The sequence below is a fragment of the Lepidochelys kempii genome, chromosome 18 (assembly GCF_965140285.1).
Source record: "Lepidochelys kempii isolate rLepKem1 chromosome 18, rLepKem1.hap1, whole genome shotgun sequence".
Taxonomy (NCBI): domain Eukaryota; kingdom Metazoa; phylum Chordata; order Testudines; family Cheloniidae; genus Lepidochelys; species Lepidochelys kempii.
The window spans coordinates 2,363,351-2,389,168 of NC_136397.1; the positions used below are offsets into that span (position 1 = coordinate 2,363,351).

The 25,818-nt window shown below is 58.3% G+C and overlaps 1 protein-coding gene across 9 annotated transcripts in view; it reads right to left on the minus strand.

The window, feature by feature from the left end:
• Positions 1–25,818, minus strand: part of RAP1GAP (RAP1 GTPase activating protein) — a 188,032-nt gene that overhangs the window by 148,829 nt on the left and 13,385 nt on the right. For 4 of the 9 annotated variants that reach the window (XM_073316427.2, XM_073316428.2, XM_073316422.2 and 1 more), the window contains exon 1: positions 1,959–2,099. The exons of 1 other annotated variant lie outside the window; for it this stretch is intronic. In XM_073316427.2, the coding sequence (XP_073172528.1) occupies positions 1,959–2,002 (44 nt within the window). In that variant the 5' untranslated portion in view covers positions 2,003–2,099. Of the gene's footprint in view, positions 1–1,958; positions 2,100–25,818 lie in introns of those variants that run through there. 4 more of the 9 variants (XM_073316421.2, XM_073316417.2, XM_073316418.2 and 1 more) reach the window with 2 other exon arrangements.

Here is a 25,818-nt window from a genome sequence, read left to right on the forward strand (position 1 = left end):
CAGGAAAAACCCCTAGGGTACCAGTCCTTCTTGAGGTCACCACCTCTTTGCCAGGGTCGAGCGGCAGACTCCTCCGCCCCTGGGACCGCTCGCTGCAATCCCCGGGGGGACCCTGTTACTGCAAAAGTCCTTCTCTCTGGTCACACACTCCCAGGGGTTAACCGCCCCCTGGAACCGTCTCTCTGACTCTTCAGCACGCCTGGTCCCCGTCACTCCCCCTTCGTTTTACTGTTCCCCAGTCACTTACTGCAGGAAGCGCCATCCATGGGGTGCAGTACATCCCACCGCTGCCACCAGTTGTCACAGAGTGTGGGGGAGTCCAGGCCCTGCACCCCTCTTCCTGGGATTCACTGTGACTCTCAGCCAGCCAGTAAAATGGAAGGTATATTGGACAACAGGAACAGAGTCCAAAACAGAGCTTGTGGGTACAACCAGGACCCCTCAGTCACGTCCTTCTGGGGGGCAGGGAGCTTAGACCCCAGCCCTGGGGTTCCCTGTGTTCCTCCACCCAGCCCCAACTGAAACTAAACCCCCCCAGCAGGCTCCCTCCTGCAGCCTCTGTCCACATTCCCAGGCAGAGGTGTTACCTCCCCCACCCCCTCCTGGCTCAGGTGACAGGCTCTCAGGTCTCCCATTGAAACTCCCCTGCCACATTCCCAGGTCAACACTCCCCCCTCCCTGCTCCGTCACACCTGGGGGCTGTGAGACAGACCCCCCCTCCCCACCCTCCGGCTCAGACCCTCAGAGGCTGGTGGAATCTGGCCCACGCCCAGATCCTTGCACCCAGTGCTGAGAGCTCACAGGCTCTTGAATACAGCTTCTGTCTAGCTCCCAGGTGCCTGGCGTGAGCAAACCCCTGCAGGGTCAAGCAAGAGACACCCCCTCCCGCATCTATCTGAGCCTCACAGGTACAGACCCGACCAACAGAGCAGGGGCAGAGCTGGAATAGCAGGTACTGGTGCAGGGCAGAGCATGGGGAGATCACAAAACCGGGGGAGGGTGGCCAGAACTGGACTAGTAAAGTGGGCAGGAAATAGGCTGCAGATCAGGACTTGCAGAGCTGGGTTTGGGAGGGGAGCCCAGGGCTGGGAAAGGAGGGGGCTGCAGGTTGAGATTAAGGGGTGCTGGCAGAGCTGTGTGTGGGGAGCCAAGGGCTGGGATAGGAAGGGGGCTGCAGGTCAGGATTAAGGGGCACCGGCAGCCCAGGTCCGGGGCAGCGGGGGGCTGCGGGTCGGGAGTGAGGGGCACCGGCTGAGATGTGTTGGGGGGAGCCCAGGTCCGGGGCAGCGGGGGGCTGCGGGTCGGGAGTGAGGGGCACCGGCTGAGATGTGTTGGGGGGAGCCCAGGTCCGGGGCAGCGGGGGGCTGCGGGTCGGGAGTGAGGGGCACCGGCAGAGATGTGTTGGGGGGAGCCCAGGTCCGGGGCAGCGGGGGGCTGCGGGTCGGGAGTGAGGGGCACCGGCTGAGATGTGTTGGGGGGAGCCCAGGTCCGGGGCAGCGGGGGGCTGCGGGTCGGGAGTGAGGGGCACCGGCTCAGATGTGTTGGGGGGAGCTCAGGTCCGGGGTAGCGGGGGGCTGCGGGTCGGGAGTGAGGGGCACCGGCAGAGATGTGTTGGGGGGAGCCCAGGTCCGGGGTAGCGGGGGGCTGCGGGTCGGGAGTGAGGGGCACCGGCAGAGATGTGTTGGGGGGAGCCCAGGTCCGGGGCAGAGGGGGGCTGCGGGTCGGGAGTGAGGGGCACCGGCTGAGATGTGTTGGGGGGAGCCCAGGTCCGGGGCAGCGGGGGGCTGCGGGTCGGGAGTGAGGGGCACCGGCAGAGTTGCATGAGCAACTTTGCCCAGCCCCCGTCCATTCTGCCCAGCTCGGTTGCGGTGCTCAGGGACCCGTCTCTGCCCACAGATGCCGGGTGCTCCCCAGGGGGCGGCGATCCCAGGCGAGTGGCCCTGCGTGGGGGCACCTACCCTCCGTAGGCTCCGAAGGTGAAGCTCCGCTTCCTGGAGCTCATGCCGGCGGGCACGGGCAGGCCCAGCTGTCGGAGCCGGGGACGCTGGTGACAGCCTGTCCCGATCCCCGGCTGCTGCAGCTGCAGAGTCTAGAGCCAGTTACACCACGGGCCTCGCCTCGCTGCCTCCCCGCCCACTCCAGCGTCCGTCCCGCCCCAGCTCTGCCCGGCTCCAGCCAGCACAGACGGGCAGGCCCTGGCTCTGCCAACAGGCAAGCGTCACCCGGCAACCCCGCCGGGCCCCCGAAGCAGAGAAGCACCGGGAGCAGCTGGGGAGGGGCTGCCCAGGGAGCCATTAACTCTGCGTCTCCACTGGGCACCAGGGAGCCCATTAGCTGAGTGGGGCTGGTGCCAGCCGTTCACCCATGGGAGCCCGACTGGCACCAGCCACCTCTCTCATGGGCACAGAGACCCAGCCCCCAATCACACCATCACGGCTGGGGCCTCGGCCTCACCCACACCCGTTGGTGCAGGGTTAACACCATCAGCACGAGGAGCCACAAGCAGGGGCGCTCTCCTCTAGGCCACAGCTGGTCCCCAACCCGGCACTGCCACGGGGAAGCTCACAGCAGCATCACAAACCTACACACTGGGCATCACAGCATCGAACTGGAGAGAGGGAGCTGTACAAAACAGGGGGAGGTGGAGGGGATGGGTACATTTGGGGGGGCTACACAAAATGGTGGGAGAGCCTGGGCCTATTTGGGGGGTGCACAGAAAAATAGGGGGTCTGGGAGTATTTGGGGGGGCTGCACGAATGGGGGGCTGAGGATGTTGGGGAGGCTGCACAGAACAGGAGGGGGCTGGGCGTGTTGGGGGGATGCACAGAACAGGAGGGGGGCTGGGCGTGTTGGGGGGCTGCACAGAATGGGGGGCTGGGCGTGTTTGGGGAGCTGCACAGAACAGGAGGGGGGCTGGGCGTGTTGGGGGGATGCACAGAACAGGAGGGGGGCTGGGCGTGTTGGGGGGATGCACAGAATGGGGGGGCTGCACACAGCAGACGGGGGGCTGGGCGTGTTGGGGGGATGCACAGAACAGGAGGGGGGCTGGGTGTGTTGGGGGGATGCACAGAAAAGGAGGGGGGCTGGGCGTGTTGGGGGGATGCACAGAATGGGGGGCTGGGTGTGTTTGGGGGGCTGCACAGAATGGGGGGCTGGGCGTGTTGGGGGGATGCACAGAACAGGAGGGGGGCTGAGTGTGTTGGGGGGATGCACAGAACAGGAGGGGGGCTGGGCGTGTTGGGGGGCTGCACAGAATGGGGGGCTGGGCGTGTTTGGGGAGCTGCACAGAACAGGAGGGGGGCTGGGCGTGTTGGGGGGATGCACAGAACAGGAGGGGGGCTGGGCGTGTTGGGGGGATGCACAGAATGGGGGGGCTGCACACAGCAGACGGGGGGCTGGGCGTGTTGGGGGGATGCACAGAACAGGAGGGGGGCTGGGTGTGTTGGGGGGATGCACAGAAAAGGAGGGGGGCTGGGCGTGTTGGGGGGATGCACAGAATGGGGGGCTGGGTGTGTTTGGGGGGCTGCACAGAATGGGGGGCTGGGCGTGTTGGGGGGATGCACAGAACAGGAGGGGGGCTGAGTGTGTTGGGGGGATGCACAGAACAGGAGGGGGGCTGGGCGTGTTGGGGGGCTGCACAGAATGGGGGGGCTGCACACAGCAGACGGGGGGCTGGGCGTGTTGGGGGGATGCACAGAACAGGAGGGGGGCTGGGCGTGTTGGGGGGGATGCACAAAACAGGAGGGGGGCTGGGCGTGTTTGGGGGGCTGCACAGAACAGGAGGGGGCTGGGGTGTTGGGGGGCTGCACAGAATGGGGGGGCTGCACAGAGCAGACGGGGGGCTGGGCGTGTTGGGGGGATGCACAGAACAGGAGGGGGGCTAGACGTGTTGGGGGGCTGCACAGAATGGGGGGGCTGCACACAGCAGACGGGGGGCTGGGCGTGCTGGGGGGATGCACAGCACAGGAGGGGGGCTGGGCGTGTTGGGGGGATGCACAGAACAGGAGGGGGGCTGGGCGTGTTGGGGGATGCACAGAACAGGAGGGGGCTGGGCGTGTTGGGGGGATGCACAGAATGGGGGGCTGGGTGTGTTTGGGGGGCTGCACAGAACAGGAGGGGTGCTGGCGTGTTGGGGGGCTGCACAGAACAGAAGGGGGGCTGGGCGTGTTGGGGGGATGCACAGAACAGGAGGGGGGCTGGGCGTGTTGGGGGGATGCACAAAACAGGAGGGGGGCTGGGTGTGTTGGGGGATGCACAGAACAGGAGGGGGGCTGGGCGTGTTGGGGGGATGCACAGAACAGGAGGGGGCTGGGTGTGTTCGGGGGATGCACAGAATGGGGGGGCTGGGCGTGTTGGGGGGATGCACAGAATGGGGGGGCTGGGTGTGTTGGGGGGATGCACAGAACAGGAGGGGGGCTGGGCGTGTTGGGGGGCTGCACAGAATGGGGGGGCTGCACACAGGAGACGGGGGGCTGGGCGTGTTGGGGGGGATGCACACAGCAGACGGGGGGCTGGGCGTGTTGGGGGGGATGCACAGAACAGGAGGGGGGCTGGGCGTGTTGGGGGGATGCACAGAACAGATGGGGGCTGGGCGTGTTGGGGGGATGCACAGAATGGGGGGGGCTGGGCGTGTTGGGGAGGATGCACAGAACAGGAGGGGGCTGGGTGTGTTGGGGGGCTGCACAGAATGGGGGGGGCTGGGCGTGTTGGGGGGGATGCACAGAACAGGAGGGGGGCTGGGCGTGTTGGGGGGCTGCACAGAATGGGGGGGCTGGGTGTGTTGGGGGGGATGCACAGAACAGGAGGGGGGCTGGGTGTGTTGGGGGGATGCACAGAACAGATGGGGGCTGGGCGTGTTGGGGGGATGCACAGAATGGGGGGGCTGGGCGTGTTGGGGGGATGCACAGAACGGGGGGGCTGGGCGTGTTGGGGGGGATGCACAGAACAGGAGGGGGGCTGGGCGTTTTGGGGGGCTGCACAGAATGGGGGGGGCTGGGCGTGTTGGGGGGGATGCACAGAACAGGAGGGGGGCTGGGCGTGTTGGGGGGCTGCACAGAATGGGGGGGGCTGGGTGTGTTGAGGGGGATGCACAGAACAGGAGGGGGCTGGGCGTGTTGGGGGGCTGCACAGAATGGGGGGGCTGCACACAGCAGACGGGGGGCTGGGTGTGTTGGGGGGATGCACAGAATGGGGGGGCTGGGCGTGTTGGGGGGCTGCACAGAACAGATGGGGGCTGGGCGTGTTGGGGGGGATGCACAGAACAGGAGGGGGGCTGGGCGTGTTGGGGGGCTGAACAGAATGGGGGGGCTGGGTGTGTTGGGGGGGTGCACAGAACAGGAGGGGGGCTGGGTGTGTTGGGGGGGATGCACAGAATGGGGGGGCTGCACACAGCAGACGGGGGGCTGGGCGTGTTGGGGGGGATGCACAGAACAGGAGGGGGGCTGGGCGTGTTGGGGGGCTGCACAGAATGGGGGGCTGGGTGTGTTGGGGGGGATGCACACAGCAGACGGGGGGCTGGGCGTGTTGGGGGGCTGCACAGAACAGATGGGGGCTGGGCGTGTTGGGGGGATGCACAGAATGGGGGGGCTGGGTGTGTTGGGGGGGATGCACAGAACAGGAGGGGGGCTGGGCGTGTTGGGGGGCTGAACAGAATGGGGGGGCTGCACACAGCAGACGGGGGGCTGGGCGTGTTGGGGGGGATGCACAGAACAGATGGGGGCTGGGCGTGTTGGGGGGATGCACAGAACAGGAGGGGGGCTGGGCGTGTTGGGGGGCTGCACAGAATGGGGGGGCTGGGTGTGTTGGGGGGATGCACAGAACAGGAGGGGGGCTGGGCGTGTTGGGGGGATGCACAGAACAGGAGGGGGGCTGGGCGTGTTGGGGGGCTGCACAGAATGGGGGGGCTGGGTGTGTTGGGGGGATGCACAGAACAGGAGGGGGGCTGGGCGTGTTGGGGGATGCACAGAACAGGTGGGGGGCTGGGCGTGTTGGGGGGATGCACAGAATGGGGGGGCTGCACACAGCAGACGGGGGGCTGGGCGTGTTGGGGGGGATGCACAGAACAGGAGGGGGGCTGGGCGTGTTGGGGGGCTGCACAGAATGGGGGGCTGGGTGTGTTGGGGGGGATGCACACAGCAGACGGGGGGCTGGGCGTGTTGGGGGGCTGCACAGAACAGATGGGGGCTGGGCGTGTTGGGGGGGATGCACAGAACAGGAGGGGGGCTGGGCGTGTTGGGGGGGATGCACAGAACAGATGGGGGCTGGGCGTGTTGGGGGGGCTGCACAGAATGGGGGGCTGGGCGTGTTGGGGGGCTGCACAGAACAGGAGGGGGGCTGGGTGTGTTGGGGGGATGCACAGAACAGATGGGGGCTGGGCGTGTTGGGGGGCTGCACAGAATGGGGGGGCTGGGCGTGTTGGGGGGGCTGCACAGAATGGGGGGCTGGGCGTGTTGGGGGGCTGCACAGAACAGGAGGGGGGCTGGGTGTGTTGGGGGGGATGCACAGAACAGGAGGGGGGCTGGGCGTGTTGGGGGGGCTGCACACAGCAGACGGGGGGCTGGGTGTGTTGGGGGGGATGCACAGAACAGGAGGGGGGCTGGGCGTGTTGGGGGGATGCACAGAACAGGAGGGGGGCTGGGCGTGTTGGGGGGCTGAACAGAATGGGGGGGCTGCACACAGCAGACGGGGGGCTGGGCGTGTTGGGGGGGATGCACAGAATGGGGGGATGCACAGAACAGGAGGGGGGCTGGGCGTGTTGGGGGATGCACAGAACAGATGGGGGCTGGGCATGTTGGGGGGCTGCACAGAACATATGGGGGCTGGGCGTGTTGGGGGGCTGCACAGAATGGGGGGCTGGGCGTGTTGGGGGGCTGCACACAGCAGACGGGGGGCTGGGCGTGTTGGGGGGCTGCACACAGCAGACGGGGGCTGGGCGTGTTTGGCCCCCTTTGGCCACAACCCCGAGGCAGCGTGAGCCCGACACGCTTGTGGATTGTCCCCCCGCAGCGCAGGGGCGGGGAGCAGGTTGCTCAGCAGTGGGGGAGGGGAGGGACACTGGCAGCCCTTGTTCTGTGCCCCAGGGCAGCGCCCACTCAGCCCAGCTCCGCTCCTGGGGCGCCTGCCGGGCTGGGCGGGGGGCGGGGGAGGAATTCCCGGCACCGGGGGCCGGCAGGGAAATCAGTTGGGGTTGGGGCAGAGTATCGGGTTATAGGGCGGCCAAGCACCGCCCCCAGCCCCCCACTATACAGCCCTGCACGACCCCCCACTCTATACCCTTGCAGCACCCTATACAAACACACGCTATATTCCTACACACAGACACACACTGTGCCCCCTCACAACCCTACACACACACTATGCCCCCCTCACAACCCTACACACACACTGTACCCCCCGCACAACCCTACACACAGACACACTGTACCCCCCGCACAACCCTACACACACAGACACACTGTACCCCCCGCACAACCCTACACACAGACACACTGTACCCCCCGCACAACCCTACACACACAGACACACTGTACCCCCTGCACAACCCTACACACAGACACACTGTACCCCCTGCACAACCCTACACACAGACACACTGTACCCCCCGCACAACCCTACACACACACTGTACCCCCCGCACAACCCTACACACAGACACACTGTACCCCCCGCACAACCCTACACACACACTGTACCCCCCGCACAACCCTACACACACACTGTACCCCCCGCACAACCCTACACAGACACACACTGTACCCCCTGCACAACCCTACACACACACACACTGTACCCCCTGCACAACCCTACACACAGACACACACTGTACCCCCTGCACAACCCTACACACAGACACACTGTACCCCCCGCACAACCCTACACACAGACACACTGTACCCCCCGCACAACCCTACACAGACACACACTGTACCCCCCGCACAACCCTACACACACACTGTACCCCCCGCACAACCCTACACAGACACACACTGTACCCCCCGCACAACCCTACACACACACTGTACCCCCCGCACAACCCTACACACACACACACTGTACCCCCCGCACAACCCTACACAGACACACACTGTACCCCCTGCACAACCCTACACACACACACACTGTACCCCCTGCACAACCCTACACACAGACACACACTGTACCCCCCGCACAACCCTACACACACACACACTGTACCCCCTGCACAACCCTACACACACACACACTGTACCCCCCGCACAACCCTACACACACACTGTACCCCCCGCACAACCCTACACACACACACACTGTACCCCCCGCACAACCCTACACAGACACACACTGTACCCCCTGCACAACCCTACACACACACACACTGTACCCCCCGCACAACCCTACACAGACACACACTGTACCCCCTGCACAACCCTACACACACACACACTGTACCCCCCGCACAACCCTACACAGACACACTGTACCCCCTGCACCACCCTACACACACACACACTGTACCCCCCGCACAACCCTACACACAGACACACACTGTACCCCCTGCACAACCCTACACAGACACACACTGTACCCCCCGCACAACCCTACACACAGACACACACTGTACCCCCCGCACAACCCTACACACAGACACACACTGTACCCCCCGCACAACCCTACACACAGACACACACTGTACCCCCTGCACAACCCTACACACAGACACACTGTACCCCCTGCACCACCCTACACACACACACACTGTACCCCCCGCACAACCCTACACAGACACACACTGTACCCCCCGCACAACCCTACACACAGACACACACTGTACCCCCCGCACAACCCTACACACAGACACACACTGTACCCCCTGCACAACCCTACACACACACACACTGTACCCCCCGCACAACCCTACACACGGACACACTGTACCCCCCGCACAACCCTACACAGACACACACTGTACCCCCTGCACAACCCTACACACACACACACTGTACCCCCTGCACAACCCTACACACAGACACACACTGTACCCCCCGCACAACCCTACACAGACACACACTGTACCCCCTGCACAACCCTACACACACACACACACTGTACCCCCCGCACAACCCTACACACAGACACACTGTACCCCCTGCACAACCCTACACACACACACACTGTACCCCCTGCACAACCCTACACACAGACACACTCTACCCCCCGCACAACCCTACACACACACACACTGTACCCCCTGCACAACCCTACACACAGACACACACTGTACCCCCCGCACAACCCTACACACAGACACACTGTACCCCCCGCACAACCCTACACACAGACACACTCTACCCCCCGCACAACCCTACACACAGACACACTGTACCCCCCGCACAACCCTACACAGACACACTGTACCCCCGCACAACCCTACACACAGACACACACTGTACCCCCCGCACAACCCTACACACACACACACTGTACCCCCTGCACCACCCTACACACACACACACTGTACCCCCCGCACAACCCTACACACAGACACACTGTACCCCCCGCACAACCCTACACACACACACACTGTACCCCCCCCACAACCCTACACACAGACACACACTGTACCCCCTGCACCACCCTACACACACACACACTGTACCCCCCGCACAACCCTACACACAGACACACACTGTACCCCCTGCACCACCCTACACACACACACACTGTACCCCCCGCACAACCCTACACACAGACACACTGTACCCCCCGCACAACCCTACACACAGACACACTGTACCCCCTGCACAACCCTACACACACACACACTGTACCCCCCGCACAACCCTACACAGACACACACTGTACCCCCCGCACAACCCTACACACAGACACACTGTACCCCCTGCACAACCCTACACACACACACACTGTACCCCCTGCACAACCCTACACACACACACACACTGTACCCCCCGCACAACCCTACACACACACACACTGTACCCCCTGCACAACCCTACACACAGACACACTCTACCCCCCGCACAACCCTACACACACACACACTGTACCCCCTGCACAACCCTACACACAGACACACACTGTACCCCCCGCACAACCCTACACACAGACACACACTGTACCCCCCGCACAACCCTACACACAGACACACTGTACCCCCCGCACAACCCTACACACAGACACACACTGTACCCCCCGCACAACCCTACACACAGACACACTGTACCCCCTGCACAACCCTACACACAGACACACTGTACCCCCCGCACAACCCTACACACAGACACACTGTACCCCCCGCACAACCCTACACACACACACACTGTACCCCCTGCACAACCCTACACACAGACACACACTGTACCCCCCGCACAACCCTACACACACACACACTGTACCCCCTGCACAACCCTACACACAGACACACACTGTACCCCCTGCACCACCCTACACACACACACACTGTACCCCCTGCACAACCCTACACACAGACACACACTGTACCCCCCGCACAACCCTACACACAGACACACTGTACCCCCGCACAACCCTACACACAGACACACACTGTACCCCCTGCACCACCCTACACACACACACACTGTACCCCCTGCACAACCCTACACACAGACACACTGTACCCCCCGCACAACCCTACACACAGACACACACTGTACCCCCCGCACAACCCTACACACACACACTGTACCCCCCGCACAACCCTACACACACACACTGTACCCCCCGCACAACCCTACACACAGACACACACTGTACCCCCCGCACAACCCTACACACAGACACACTGTACCCCCTGCACAACCCTACACACACACACACTGTACCCCCCGCACAACCCTACACACAGACACACTGTACCCCCCGCACAACCCTACACACACACACACTGTACCCCCCGCACAACCCTACACACAGACACACTGTACCCCCTGCACCACCCTACACACACACACACTGTACCCCCCGCACAACCCTACACACAGACACACACTGTACCCCCTGCACAACCCTACACACACACACACTGTACCCCCCGCACAACCCTACACACAGACACACTGTACCCCCTGCACCACCCTACACACACACACACTGTACCCCCCGCACAACCCTACACACAGACACACACTGTACCCCCTGCACAACCCTACACAGACACACACTGTACCCCCTGCACAACCCTACACACACACACACTGTACCCCCCGCACAACCCTACACACAGACACACTGTACCCCCCGCACAACCCTACACACAGACACACTGTACCCCCCGCACAACCCTACACAGACACACACTGTACCCCCTGCACAACCCTACACACACACACACTGTACCCCCTGCACAACCCTACACACAGACACACACTGTACCCCCCGCACAACCCTACACAGACACACACTGTACCCCCTGCACAACCCTACACACACACACACACTGTACCCCCCGCACAACCCTACACACACACACACTGTACCCCCTGCACAACCCTACACACAGACACACTCTACCCCCCGCACAACCCTACACACACACACACTGTACCCCCTGCACAACCCTACACACAGACACACACTGTACCCCCCGCACAACCCTACACACAGACACACACTGTACCCCCCGCACAACCCTACACACAGACACACTGTACCCCCCGCACAACCCTACACACAGACACACACTGTACCCCCCGCACAACCCTACACACAGACACACTGTACCCCCTGCACAACCCTACACACAGACACACTGTACCCCCCGCACAACCCTACACACAGACACACACTGTACCCCCTGCACCACCCTACACACACACACTGTACCCCCCGCACAACCCTACACACAGACACACTGTACCCCCTGCACAACCCTACACACAGACACACTGTACCCCCCGCACAACCCTACACACAGACACACACTGTACCCCCTGCACCACCCTACACACACACACACTGTACCCCCTGCACAACCCTACACACAGACACACTGTACCCCCCGCACAACCCTACACACAGACACACACTGTACCCCCCGCACAACCCTACACACAGACACACTGTACCCCCTGCACAACCCTACACACACACACACTGTACCCCCCGCACAACCCTACACACAGACACACTGTACCCCCTGCACCACCCTACACACACACACACACTCCTCTGCATCATCCTACACACACACACTATACACGCTGCCCTCCACTGTACGCTCCTTCACAACCCACACGATACCCTCCAACGCAACACACAAACACTATACCCACACACACACTATATCCCCTACGCAACCCCCACAAAATATCCCCTGCACAATTGTATACACACTGAATACACCCTCTGCACAACCCTACACACACACACACACTGCACCCTCCTAGACACACACTGTGTGCACTTTGCACAATCCTACACACACTGCACCATTCTATACACACACACACACAATACCCCTGCACAACCCTATACACCCTATGCAACCCCCACTGTACCCTCCTTCACAACCCACCCACACACACTCTACACCCCAGAACAATCCCCCACACACTATGCATCCCGCACAACCCCCCACAAACACACTTTACCCCCGGCAAAACTCCTTTACCCACACTATACAACCCTGCACAACCCTAAATACACAATATAACCCCTGCACAAGCCCATCACACACACACTATACCCCTGCACAACTCCCACAATGCCCTCTGGCACAACCTACACAAACACTGCCCTGTGCACACCTCCCCGCACAACCCCGCTCCACAAACACACTATAGTCCCCTGCACAACCTCCCATCCACACAAGACACCCCCAGCACAACCTCCACACACATACTCTGCCCTATTCGACATCGGTGAGGCCTCATCTGGAGTCCTGGGTCCAGTTTTGGGCCCCACACTTCAAGAAGGATGTGGAGAAATTGGAGAGAGTCCAGCGAAGGGCAACAAAAATGATTAGGGGTCTGGAACACATGAGTTATGAGGAGAAGCTGAGGGAACTGGGATTGTTTAGTCTGCAGAAGAGAAGAATGAGGGGGGATTTGATAGCTGCTTCCAACTACCTGAAAGGGGGTTCCAAAGAGGATGGAGCTCGGCTGTTCTCAATGGTAGCAGATGACAGAACGAGGAGTAATGGTCTCAAGTTGCAGTGGGGGAGGTTTAGGTTGGATATTAGGAAAAACTTTTTCACTAGGAGGGTGGTGAAACACTGGAATGCATTACCTAGGGAGGTGGTGGACTCTCCTTCCTTAGAGGTTTTTAAGGCCTGGCTTGACAAGCCCTGGCTGGGATGATTTAACTGGGAATTGGTCCTGCTTCGAGCAGGGGGTGGGACTAGATGACCTTCTGGGGTCCCTTCCAACCCTGATATTCTGTGATTCTCTGCACACATACCGCTCACCCTCTACCCTCTGCACAACCCACCTCCACATACACACGCCACCCCCCTGCAGAACCTACACACACACACCCTACCGTCCCGTCCCACACTATCTAAACACACAACACACACACACCCTGCACACCCCACAGTACACACACACTCTACTCCCCCCACACTATACCCCCTGCACTCACACCATACACTCCCCGCACAACCCTCTCACCCACACACGCACCCCCCCGCGCTCGGAGCCGGCACTGGCTTTCCCACACAGCAGCACACCACCGCCCATGCCAGCTACCTCAGCACGGGGCACCCTGACTCCTGTTCTGTCTGCCCGGGCACCTCCCTGAGCTAATACTGGGCGATTTCAGCTCTCCCCATAGTGACGGGGTACTTGTCACCTCAGGAGGGGATGCAGAGATAACGTTTCTTGACACCTTAAATGACTGTTTCTTGGAGCCGCTAGTCCTGAAACTCACAAGAGGAGAGGCAATTCTTGATTTAGTCCTAAGTGGAGCACAGGATCTGGTCCAAGAGGTGAATATAGCTGGACCCCTTGGTAATAGTGACCATAATATAATTAAATTTAACATCCCTGTGGCGGGGAAAACACCACAGCAGCCCAACACTGTAGCATTTAATTTCAGAAAGGGGGACTAAACAAAAATAAGGAGGTTAGTGAAACAGAAATTAAAGGTACGGCACCAAAAGTGAAATCCCTGCAAGCTGCGTGGAAACTCTTTAAAGACACCATAATAGAGGCTCAACTTAAATGTCCACCCCAAATTAAAAAACATAGTAAGAGAACCAACAAAGTGCCACCGTGGCTGAACAACAAAGTAAAAAGCATGAGAGGCAGAAACGCATCCTTTAAAAAGTGGAATATAAATACGAGTGAGGAAAATAGAAAGGAGCATAAACTGGCAAATTAAGTGTAAAAATATCATTAGAAAGACCAAAAAAGAATCTGAAGAACAACAAGCCAAAGACTCCAAAAGTAACAGCAAAGATTTTTTTAATACATCGGAAGAGGGAACCTGCTAAACAACCAGTGGGGCCCCTGGACGATCGAGATGCTAAAGGAGCAGTCAAAGACAATAAGGCCATTGTGGAGAAACTAAATGAATTCTTTGCATGAGGACGTGCGGGAGATTCCCAAACCTGAGCCATTCTTTTTAGGTGACAGATCTGAGGAACTGTCCCAAATTGAGGTGTCATTAGAGGAGGTTTTAGAACAAATTGATAAACTAAACTGTAACAAGTCACCAGGACCAGATGGTCTCACCCAAGAGTTCTGAAGGGACTCAAATGTGAAATTGCAGAACTACTAATTGTCATCTGTAACCTATCATTGAAATCAGCTTCTGTACCAAATGACTGGAGGAGAGCTAATGTGACACCAATTTTTAAAAAGGGCTCCAGAGGTGACCCTGGCAATTACAGGCCAGTAAGCCTCACTACAGTACCAGGCAAATTGATTGAAACTATCATAAAGAACAAAATTGTCAGACAAATAGACAAACATAATTTGTTGGGAAATAGTCAACATGGTTTTTGTAAAGGGAAATCATGCCTCACCAGTCTGCTAGAATTCTTTGAGGGGGTCAACAAGCACATGGACAAAGGCGATCCAGTGGATATAGTATATTTAGATTTTCAGAAAGCCTTTGACAAGGTCCCTCACCAAAGGCTCTTAAGCAAAATAAGCAGGCATGGGATAAGAGGGAAGGTCCTCTCATGGTAACTGGTTAAAAGACAGGAAACAAATGGTAGGAATAAATGGTCAGTTTTCAGAATGGAGAGAGGTAAATAGCGGTCTCCCCCAGGGGTCTGTACTGGGCCCAGTCCTATTCAACATATTCATAAACGATCTAGAAAAAGGGGTAAACAGTGAGGTGGCAAAATTTGCAGATGATACAAAACTACTCAAGATAGTTAAGTCCCAGGCAGACTCGAAGAGGTACAAAAGGATCCCTCAAAACTGGGAGACTGGGCAACAAAATGGCAGATGAAATTCAACGTTGATAAATGCAAAGTAATGCACATTGGAAAACATAATCCTAATTATACATATACAATCATAGAATCATAGAATATCAGAGTTGGAAGGGACCTCTGGAGGTCATCTAGTCCAACCCCCTGCCCAGAGCAGGACCAATCCCCAACTAAATCATCCCAGCCAGGGCTTTGTCAAGCCTGACCTTAAAAACTTCTAAGGAAGGAGATTCCACCACCTCCCTAGGTAACACATTCCAGTGTTTCACCACCCTCCTAGTGAAAAAGTTTTTCCTAATATCCAACCTAAATCTCCCCCACTGCAACTTGAGACCATTACTCATTGTCCTGTCATCTGCTATCACTGAGAATAGTCTAGATCCATCCTCTTTGGATCCACCTTTCAGGTAGTTAAAAGCAGCTATCAAATCCCCCCTCATTCTTCTCTTCCGTAGACTAAACAATCCCAGTTCCCTCAGCCTCTCCTCATAAGTCATGTGTTCCAGTCCCCTAATCATTTTTGTTGCCCTTCGCTGGACTCTCTCCAATTTCTCCACATCCTTCTTGTAAGGTGGGGCCCAAAACTGGACACAGTTTTCAATATCTTCATTAATGATCTGGAGGATGGTGTGGATTGCACCCTCAGCAAGTTTGCGGATGACGCTAAACTGGGAGGAGAGGTAGATACGCTGGAGGGCAGGGATAGGATACAGAGGGACCTAGACAAATTGGAGGATTGGGCCAAAAGAAATCTGATGAGGTTCAACAAGGACAAGTGCAGAGTCCTGCACTTAGGACGGAAGAATCCCATGCACTGCTACAGACTAGGGACCGAATGGCTAGACAGCAGTTCTGCAGAGAAGGATCTAGGGATGACAGTGGACGAGAAGCTGTGATGGGGTCTAAATTAGCTGTTACCACTCAAGAAAGAGATCTTGGAGTCAGTGTGGAGGTTCTCTGAAAACATCCACTCAATGTGCAGCGGCAGCCAAAAAAGTGAACAGAATGCTGGGAATCATTAAAAAAGGGATAGATAATAAGACAGAAAATATCATGTTGCCCCTGTATAAATCCCTGTTACGCCCACACCTTGAATACTGCAGGCAGATGTGGTCGCCCCATCTCAAAAAAGATATATTGGAATTGGAAAAGGTTCAGAAAAGGGCAACACAAATGATTAGTGATCTGGAACTGCTTCCGTATGAGGAGAGATTGATAAGACTGTTGGGACTTTTCAGCTTGGAAAAGAGGCGACTAAGGGGGGATACGATAGAAGTCTATAAAATCATGACTGGGGTGGAGAACGTAAAGAAGGAAGTGTTATTTACTCTTTCTCATAATACAAGAACAAGGGGCTACCAAATGAAATTAATAGGTAGCAGTTTTAAAGCAAACAAAAGAAAGTATTTTTTCATGCAATGCACTGTCAACCTGTGGAACTCCTTGCCCGAGAGTGTTGTGAAGGCCAAGACTATAACGGGGTTCAAAAGGGAGCTAGATAGATTCATGGAGGATAGGTCCATCAATGGCTATTAGCCAGGATGGGCAGGGAAGGTGTCCCTAGCCTCTGTTTGCCAGAAGCTGAGAATAAGGGACAGGGGATGGATCACTTGATGATGACCTGTTCTGTTCGTTTCCTCTGGGGCCCCTGGCACTGGCCACTGTCAGACAGGATACTGGGCTGGATGGACCTTTGGTCTGACCCAGTCTGGCCATTCTTATGTTCTTCTTACGTTCTCATGTTCTCTCCTGCTCCTGCCAGCGCCTCCTGGCTCTGTCCTCCTGCTGGCAGTGAAGGGGCCACAGCAGCCCCCACAGCCTAGCTGTGGCCGTGTCCAGCCTCACAGGCTGAGCAGGGCTGGGCCGGGTCCGCGCCTGGGCACAGCACTAGTGATATCTGAGCGCGCACAGAGCCCTGGGAGCTGCTGCATGAGACATCACACCGCGGCCTGGCCCGGCCCATCCTCAGTCACTGGACATCTCATGGCCCCTTCACACTCAGAGCCAGCCCTGGCCTCCTGCCCAAATCCCGGCTCTGGGAATGTCCCCGTCCACCTTGCCAAATCCACCCGGCAGCAGCAGTAAGATGAGGAGTCGCAGGCACTCAGTGCCCTACACCATGGTGTTGCTATGGGCTATTAAACAGCACCCCAGAAGTGGCTGCACCTCAGTGGCTGGGAAGGCAGAAGCTCCTTCCGTCCTGGAGGAATCATGAGACTCATGCAGCACCCCCTCATCCCCAGACACACAGGAATAGCTCCGGGCTGAACTCCAAGAGAGCCATGCTCAGCCGGTCCCTGCCCTGCTGCCATGGGCTCAAGCATGGCCCCCTGACCCCCACTGAGTCTGGCCCCTGACATCTCAGACTTTATCTGCCGGGCAAGAGCCCCCCTTGTACATTACACACATGGACTAAGCGCCCCTGTGCCAGCCCCATCTCTTCCCCTCTCCACACCCAGCGTCCTGCCGTGCCAACCTGCCTGTTGCTGGTGCACTGGGCCTCACGGGGCCCGGGGAGTCAGGCAGGACACGGCGCAGCTCCCGGGGGCACTGCTAGAAGCCAGGGATCATTAACGAGCCAAGATTCCGAACACTGGGGCCACGGCTCTCCGGCCTGGGCGGGATGTGCAGCGTGGGGGGCAGCCCAGCGCGTGGGGGGCAGCCCCGACGGCTAACGCTCCAGGGGGCAGGCTCACACCTGGGGCTGCTTTGCCCTTCCCCTGCCAGACCCTGCCACTGCTCCCACAGCAGGGGCAGCGCCAGAGACATCTCACCCCCCAGGCCAGAGGTGGGACCATGCTGGTCCCTTGCTCTCACTGTGCCCAATCGCTGCCTCTGGGAGACGGGGCCACCAGCAGAGCCTCCATTCAGGCCTGGTGCTCCTGGGGCCCCAACTCCAGCATGAAGGGGGCCAGGTGCCTGTTCTGCTCACCTGCCTCCCCAAAAAGCAGGAGCACACCAGCCTGGGCCCAGTAAGGGCAGGGAGAGGCAGCCCTAGGGACCACCGGACGCAGAGTGCAGCAGTGGGGAAGGAACCTCCCAGGCACCCAGGCCAGCCCCCTGCACTTAGGCCTTTCCGCTGAAGGAGGTGGATTTTAATGCTGACACTGCAGTGAGGGGGGAAGGGGACTGGGGAGGGGGCTGGTCACAGGGGAGTGGACAGCTGTGCAACAACTGGATCTAAATAAAGGCTTTTAAAACCCCACCCCTACCCCAGGACCTTTCTCTCGGAGGCTGCTTCTCAGCTGTGGGGCTGTAGGGATGGTCTGTGTGTTTCACAGGGGCAGGGTGGCAGGGGAGGAGGGAGCAAGTGCATTCTGACCCCCCCCCAACTGTTGAACTATGAACCAACCACTCCCCCCAAAGCCTTTGAAAGCAGAGCCAGCCTCCCTTCCAACCCCCGTGCACCAGCTTCCGCACAGCTCAGCCCCTTGAAAAGCAGCCGCAAGGATCGGGCTCCTCTGGGCAGCAAATGCAGCAAGCGAGTGGTGCAGGAGAGGCTGTAATGGCCCAGAATAAACAACCCCGGGACTGGCTGCATAACCCGGGGCGCCCGGAAAGGCTGTGAACCCGGAGAGGGCATCTCTCTGGCATGGCGGCACGCCGAGCACACGCAGAACACTCCACACTCACACGTGCACCAGGCAAATCGGCCAGGCACCAGCTCACTCGCAGAGGAGCACACCCAGACAAACCCGGGCGTGCCCCCGCGGGCACTCAGGCGGAGGGCATCCCGCTCCCTGCGGCCAGGCCAGGGGGTCCCCCGCGGTGGCAGCAGGTTGAGCGGTGGCTCTCACAGCCCCGCCGGGTGCGGTTGGGTCACGCGACGCTGCGGGTGTGGAGCAGCGGGCACTCAGCGCCACCCAGCTGCAGGCCTGGGCACACGGCTCTCGCACGGCCCCTACCCAGGCACAGGTGCCCCAATGCACAAAGCGAGCGTGGGCAGGCGTCACGGCCAGGCCCCCTTCCCGTCTCAGCATCGTTGCGGGGCCAGGCCTCGCCGTGGCCGCAAGGACAATGGGGCGTCAGCAGACCAGCCCCTTCTCCCAGCTGCCTCCCCATCCCAGGGGAGCAGCCCAGCCGGGGCTGCAGGGGCGGGACAGGCGGCCGAGGGCACCCTCAGGAGCAGCGAGGGCTTTGCCAGCACCCTGGATAGCATCGCCTGGGGCACGGGGAGCGGGGGGTTGCTGCAGCACGGGCTGGTGCCCAGCCCCCCATGTTTGCTTGTAGAGCCAGTATTTCCCGAGCCCCCCTTCCCCTCGGCCACCTGCTATTTGTCATACAAGGTGCAGCAGGCGTGTCCTGCATGGAGGGGCAGGTGCCCGGGGGCCAGGGTCTCCATGAACAGCCAGCCGCGTGCCATGCACTGGGCTGGAACTGACCGTGAAGCTGAAGAGTGGAGAGGAATCCACCCGTGGGGTCCCTGACCAGACAGCTTGGGGCAGGGGGGAGCTGGATTCCCAGATCTCAGCTGGAACCAGGCTCTTTCCCAGCTTCTCCTCTCCACCTTTGCCTTGATCTCCTCTTTTCCTGCATTTCCTCTCAGCCAGAAGCCCATCTGCCTTCCCCCAGCTGTCCTGTCTGCTGACAGCAATGTCTCCTCTGCTCCCATCTTAGACTTAGATCGCCAGCTGCCTTGGGCAGTGACTCGCCGATCTACACTCATACAGCACCTAGCACAATGGGCCTGCTGCGTGACTGCCAGCTGGCGCACATAATGCGGATGGAGAACCCCTGGGCTCAGCCATCCCTTTGCACAGGTGCCCGGAGGAGAATCGCTCCTGGAACAAGCTGGGCCCTGCTGGCTCCATTGCAGGGGAACCAGGCAGCCCAGCTCTGGCTCTTCTCCTTCCTAGGGCCAGTGGAGAGCTGGACTGCGAAGCCGCCTGCCGCTATGGATCAGCACCGAGACGCTGGGGGCGGAGAAGGAGTTTTCGAGGGGGATTTTCCACTGCGTGGACAGAGCTGGGCCCATGCTAGCACTTTACCCTTCCCCTGGGCCATTGGAAAGGAATTCAGGTCACGCACTGCTTCCAAACGCCAAGCCACTGCCCCCCAACACGGTTCAGCACAAATCCGAGCCTACAGCCACAGTGGAACCCCACCCTGCACATCCACCGAGCGACAGGCCAGACGTGAGCAGCCCCTTAGAGCCCTCCACAGCCTCAGGAGCTGGCTGCGCTCACATGGAGAAGTGGTCCCAGGCCGGGGAGCAAAGCACCGAGAGCCCGTGGACGGGTCACCAGCCTGCTACAGCCGCTGGCAAGTCGCCCATTTGGGATCGCAGAGTCCAAGCCACTGGGGCCCACCAGCCCAGTCTGGGTCATTCCCCTCACCAGCCAGTCAGGTCAAAGGGCTCATCTCCCACGGGAGGGGAGCAGCCAGGACACGCTGGGCCAAAGCGCAGATGTGACAATGTCCCACAGTGAAGGGCAGGAATGGCCGAGCCCAACCAGGCCCCAAGCCAAAATGTCCGAAGTTTTGCAACCAACTTCTCCAAGTGCTGCTTGTGGGGGCTGCTGCATGCGGATGTGAGGGGCAGTGCAGGAGCTGGGCGCTTCAGGTATGCCACCACCCTGCTGCCTTGTGTAGGCAGCCCCCAGACGACCGGCCACATGCCCTCTGCTAAGCAGCAGGTGATTCATAGAGTCATAGATAGAAGGTCAGAAGGGACCATCATGATCATCCAGTCCGACCTCCAGCACAACGCAGGCCACAGAATTTCACCCACCCACTCCTGCGATAAACCTCTCACCTATGTCTGAGCTACTGAAGTCCTCAAATCACGGTTTAAAGACTTCAAGGTGCAGAAAATCCTCCAGCAAGTGACCGAGCCCCATGCTGCAGAGGAAGGCGATCAAAGGAGCCCCCACCCACAGCTCTAGGCACTGCTCCGATCCCACAGAGCTTGGCTGGGGAGGCAGCAGGTGCTCCGGGGTGGAGCGCAGCGGCTATCACCGTGGGTGTGTTTGCAAGCCGGGGCATGGTGCTGCCCCCATCTGAACAGCCGCCAGCTCAAATTCCATCAGCGCCAGCCCGGGAGGGACCCCTTGGTGTGATCAACATTCAGGTGTCATGACCCTTCAAAGCCAGCTGTGGGACGGAAGGGTAGCTGGAAGGGAGGACGGGTGCCCTCTACAGCCAGAGCCAAGCAATCAGGGGTCCCAGCAGATATGACACCTTCTCCCTGCTGGCCATACTAGCCTAGAGAAGACACAGCCCTTTGCCCAGCCAGTCCCCGGGGGGCCGTGTCTAACAGGACAGCCAGCCCCAGAGAGAGGCCCTTGGCGGGAGATGCTGGCCCTGCCAAGTGCCATGGCCAGGGGTGGGAAGTGAAAAGCTACTCATGAGAATGTCTGCTGGGATCGTGGCTTGGGGCTCTGGGCTGAGCCAGGAGCCAGCACTGCGGGCGTTAAATCCTATCCTCAATGTGCAGCCCCGTAGGTCGCTCGGCAGTGACGCTCGGCGAGGGGGGTGAAGCCATTGCTGCGGCACCCCAGGGCAATGTGGGTGTCACGGGGTCCCCGGGCGATGCTCTGGGACTGCTCCCTGCGAAGCCAGGCAGGACTCTGGGGAAGTCTCCTCTCTGGGAGCAGCCTGTCTGCAGGACACACAGCTCACCCAGCTTCCACCTTCCTGGGTCTGACCTCGGAGCCTTCAGCCTCCTCTGCCCCTCCGTGCGCTTCCCACAGCGAGTCCTTTCAGGTGGGGTCCTGGGGAAGCCAGAGGGTCCTGCCCCCCAACTCCGCAGTCAGACATGACTCTCAGCCAGCCAGTAAAACAGAAGGTTTATTAGACGACAGGAACATGGTCTAACAGAGAGCTGGGTCCATTTTGGGGGGCCGTGAGCCAGACAACCACGTCTGCCCTTCACTCCATGTCCCAGCCAGCCCCCAACTGAAACTCCCCCCAGCCCCTCCTCCTCTGGGCTTTGTCCCTTTCCCGGGCCAGGTGGTCACCTGATTCCTTTGTTCTCCAACCCTTTAGCTCTCACCTTGCAAGGGGGAAGGGCCCAGGCCATCAGTTGCCAGGAAACAGGGTGTCGGCCATTCTCTGTGTCCAGACCCCTGCACACACCTGCCCTCTAGGGCTCTGCAACGATCATACACCCTTATCCCACCCCCTAGATACTTAACAACTGCATAGAGGAAACTGAGGCACCCCCACACTATTCAGAGGAAACATTAAGAACAGTCCCACTTCGTCACATCTCTCCCCCCTTTGAGATCGAACTGAGCGGGGTCACTTTAGCTAGTGACCTGGGGAAGTTCGAAGCCACCAATGTTCCTATGGATGCCCCAGCATCTCTCCCATTCCTTGGTGGGAGTTGCACCAGGCCCTTCCAGTTTCACGCCCTCCCTTAGGGGTGGTCGATAGCACTCGCAGGCCGCATGTAGGAAGGTTTATGTGGCCCGTGCCCTTTGGCCACCCCCAAAACCCCAGGGGGTCAAACTGGGATTGGGTCTTCTCCCCAACAAACTGGCCAAACACAGCCACTTGGTTATAGGCATGTTTAACTTTCTTAACAGCTTTTACTCCATCTGAGACCTTCTCCAAGCTCTCCACACTGGATCTTTCAACAGGAGAGTCAGTGGATCCATTCACAACAGAACATTTCTGGCTGTTAGGAACTGAAACTGTGCCACAAGTACTCCTTTTCTTTCTTGATTAAATCACTTTCACACCCTTCAGTTGCAGTAAACTGCTTGCAAAGACTCCATGAGGATTTCCTGGCGCAAGTGCTAGAGGAGCCAACTAGGGGGGGCGCTTTTCTTGACCTGCTGCTCACAAACCGGGTAGAATTAGTGGGGGAAGCAAAAGTGGATGGGAATCTGGGAGGCAGTGACCATGAGTTGGTTGAGTTCAGGATCCTGATGCAGGGAAGAAAGGTAAGCAGCAGGATACGGACCCTAGACTTCAGGAAAGCAGACTTCGACTCCCTCAGGGAACGGATGGGTAGGATCCCCTGGGGGACTAACATGTAGGGGAAAGGAGTCCAGGAGAGCTGGCTGTATTTCAAGGAATCCCTATTGAGGTTACAGGGACAAACCATCCCAATGAGTCGAAAGAATAGTAAATATGGCAGGCGACCAGCTTGGCTTAATGGTGAAATCCTAGCGGATCTTAAACATAAAAAAGAAGCTTACAAGAAGTGGAAGGTTGGACATATGACCAGGGAAGAGTATAAAAATATTGCTCGGGCATGTAGGAATGTTATCAGGAGGGCCAAATCGCACCTGGAGCTGCAGCTAGCCAGAGATGTCAAGAGTAACAAGAAGGGTTTCTTCAGGTATGTTGGCAACAAGAAGAAAGCCAAGGAATGTGTGGGCCCCTTACTGAATGAGGGAGGCAACCTAGTGACAGAGGATGTGGAAAAAGCTAATGTACTCAATGCTTTTTTTGCCTCTGTCTTCACTAACAAGGTCAGCTCCCAGACTGCTGCGCTGGGCATCACAAAATGGGGAAGAGATGGCCAGCCCTCTGTGGAGATAGAGGTGGTTAGGGACTATTTAGAAAAGCTGGACGTGCACAAGTCCATGGGGCCGGACGAGTTGCATCTGAGAGTGCTGAAGGAATTGGCGGCTGTGATTGCAGAGCCACTGGCCATTATCTTTGAAAACTCGTGGCGAACCGGGGAAGTCCCGGATGACTGGAAAAAGGCTAATGTAGGGCCAATCTTTAAAAAAGAGAAGAAGGAGGATCCTGGGAACTACAGACCAGTCAGCCTCACCTCAGTCCCTGGAAAAATCATGGAGCAGGTCCTCAAAGAATCAATCCTGAAGCACTTGTATGAGAGGAAAGTGATCAGGAACAGTCAGCATGGATTCACCAAGGGAAGGTCATGCCTGACTAATCTAATCGCCTTTTATGAGGAGATTACTGGTTCTGTGGATGAAGGGAAAGCAGTGGATGTATTGTTTCTTGACTTTAGCAAAGCTTTTGACACGGTCTCCCACAGTATTCTTGTCAGCAAGTTAAGGAAGTATGGGCTGGATGAATGCACTATAAGGTGGGTAGAAAGCTGGCTAGATTGTCGGGCTCAACGGGTAGTGATCAATGGCTCCATGTCTAGTTGGCAGCCGGTGTCAAGTGGAGTGCCCCAAGGGTCGGTCCTGGGGCCGGTTTTGTTCAATATCTTCATAAATGATCTGGAGGATGGTGTGGATTGCACTCTCAGCAAATTTGTGGATGATACTAAACTGGGAGGAGTGGTAGATACGCTGGAGGGGAGGGATAGGATACAGAAGGACCTAGACAAATTGGAGGATTGGGCCAAAAGAAATCTGATGAGGTTCAATAAGGATAAGTGCAGGGTCCTGCACTTAGGATGGAAGAATCCCTTGTACCGCTACAGACTAGAGACCGAATGGCTAGGCAGCAGTTCTGCGGAAAAGGACCTAGGGGTGACAGTGGACGAGAAGCTGGATATATGAGTCAGCAGTGTGCCCTTGTTGCCAAGAAGGCCAATGGCATTTTGGGATGTATAAGTAGGGGCATAGCGAGCAGATCGAGGGACGTGATCGTTCCCTTCTATTCGACATTGGTGAGGCCTCATCTGGAGTACTGTGTCCAGTTTTGGGCCCCACACTACAAGAAGGATGTGGATAAATTGGAGAGAGTCTAGCGAAGGGCAACAAAAATGATTAGGGGACTGGAACACATGACTTATGAGGAGAGGCTGAGGGAGCTGGGATTGTTTAGCCTGCAGAAGACAAGAATGAGGGGGGATTTGATAGCTGCTTTCAACTACCTGAAAGGGGGTTCCAAAGAGGATGGCTCTAGACTGTTCTCAATGGTAGCAGATGACAGAACGAGGAGTAATGGTCTCAAGTTGCAGTGGGGGAGGTTTAGATTGGATATTAGGAAAAACTTTTTCACTAGGAGGGTGGTGAAACACTGGAATGCGTTACCTAGGGAGGTGGTAGAATCTCCTTCCTTAGATATTTTTAAGGTCAGGCTTGACAAAGCCCTGGCTGGGATGATTTAACTGGGAATTGGTCCTGCTTCGAGCAGGGGGTTGGACTAGATGACCTTCAGGGGTCCCTTCCAACCCTGATATTCTATGATTCCTTTCCCGAGGGCTTTTTTATATGTAAGCAGTGTCAGGATGAGCTCCACCCTGACATCTGGTGGTGAGGTGCGGCAAGTGGTGGAAAAGAACTTCTGGGGCTGATCTCATTTGCATAGGCACACCCACCCCGCCTAGAACGAGGCCATAGCTGCCCAAATGCTCACTTTGGCTGCTGTGGGATCCCCAGTGTCTCTGTTATTGGGGCAGGAAGAATAAATTGTTATTACCCTGATTATGGGAATCAAGGACAGTGGAACTGTACTTGGCCTTTTGTTATGATGGAGGGACTCGCCATCAACTAAGTAGCACTCGCTAGGCAAGGGACATGGGTTCCAAAACTCTG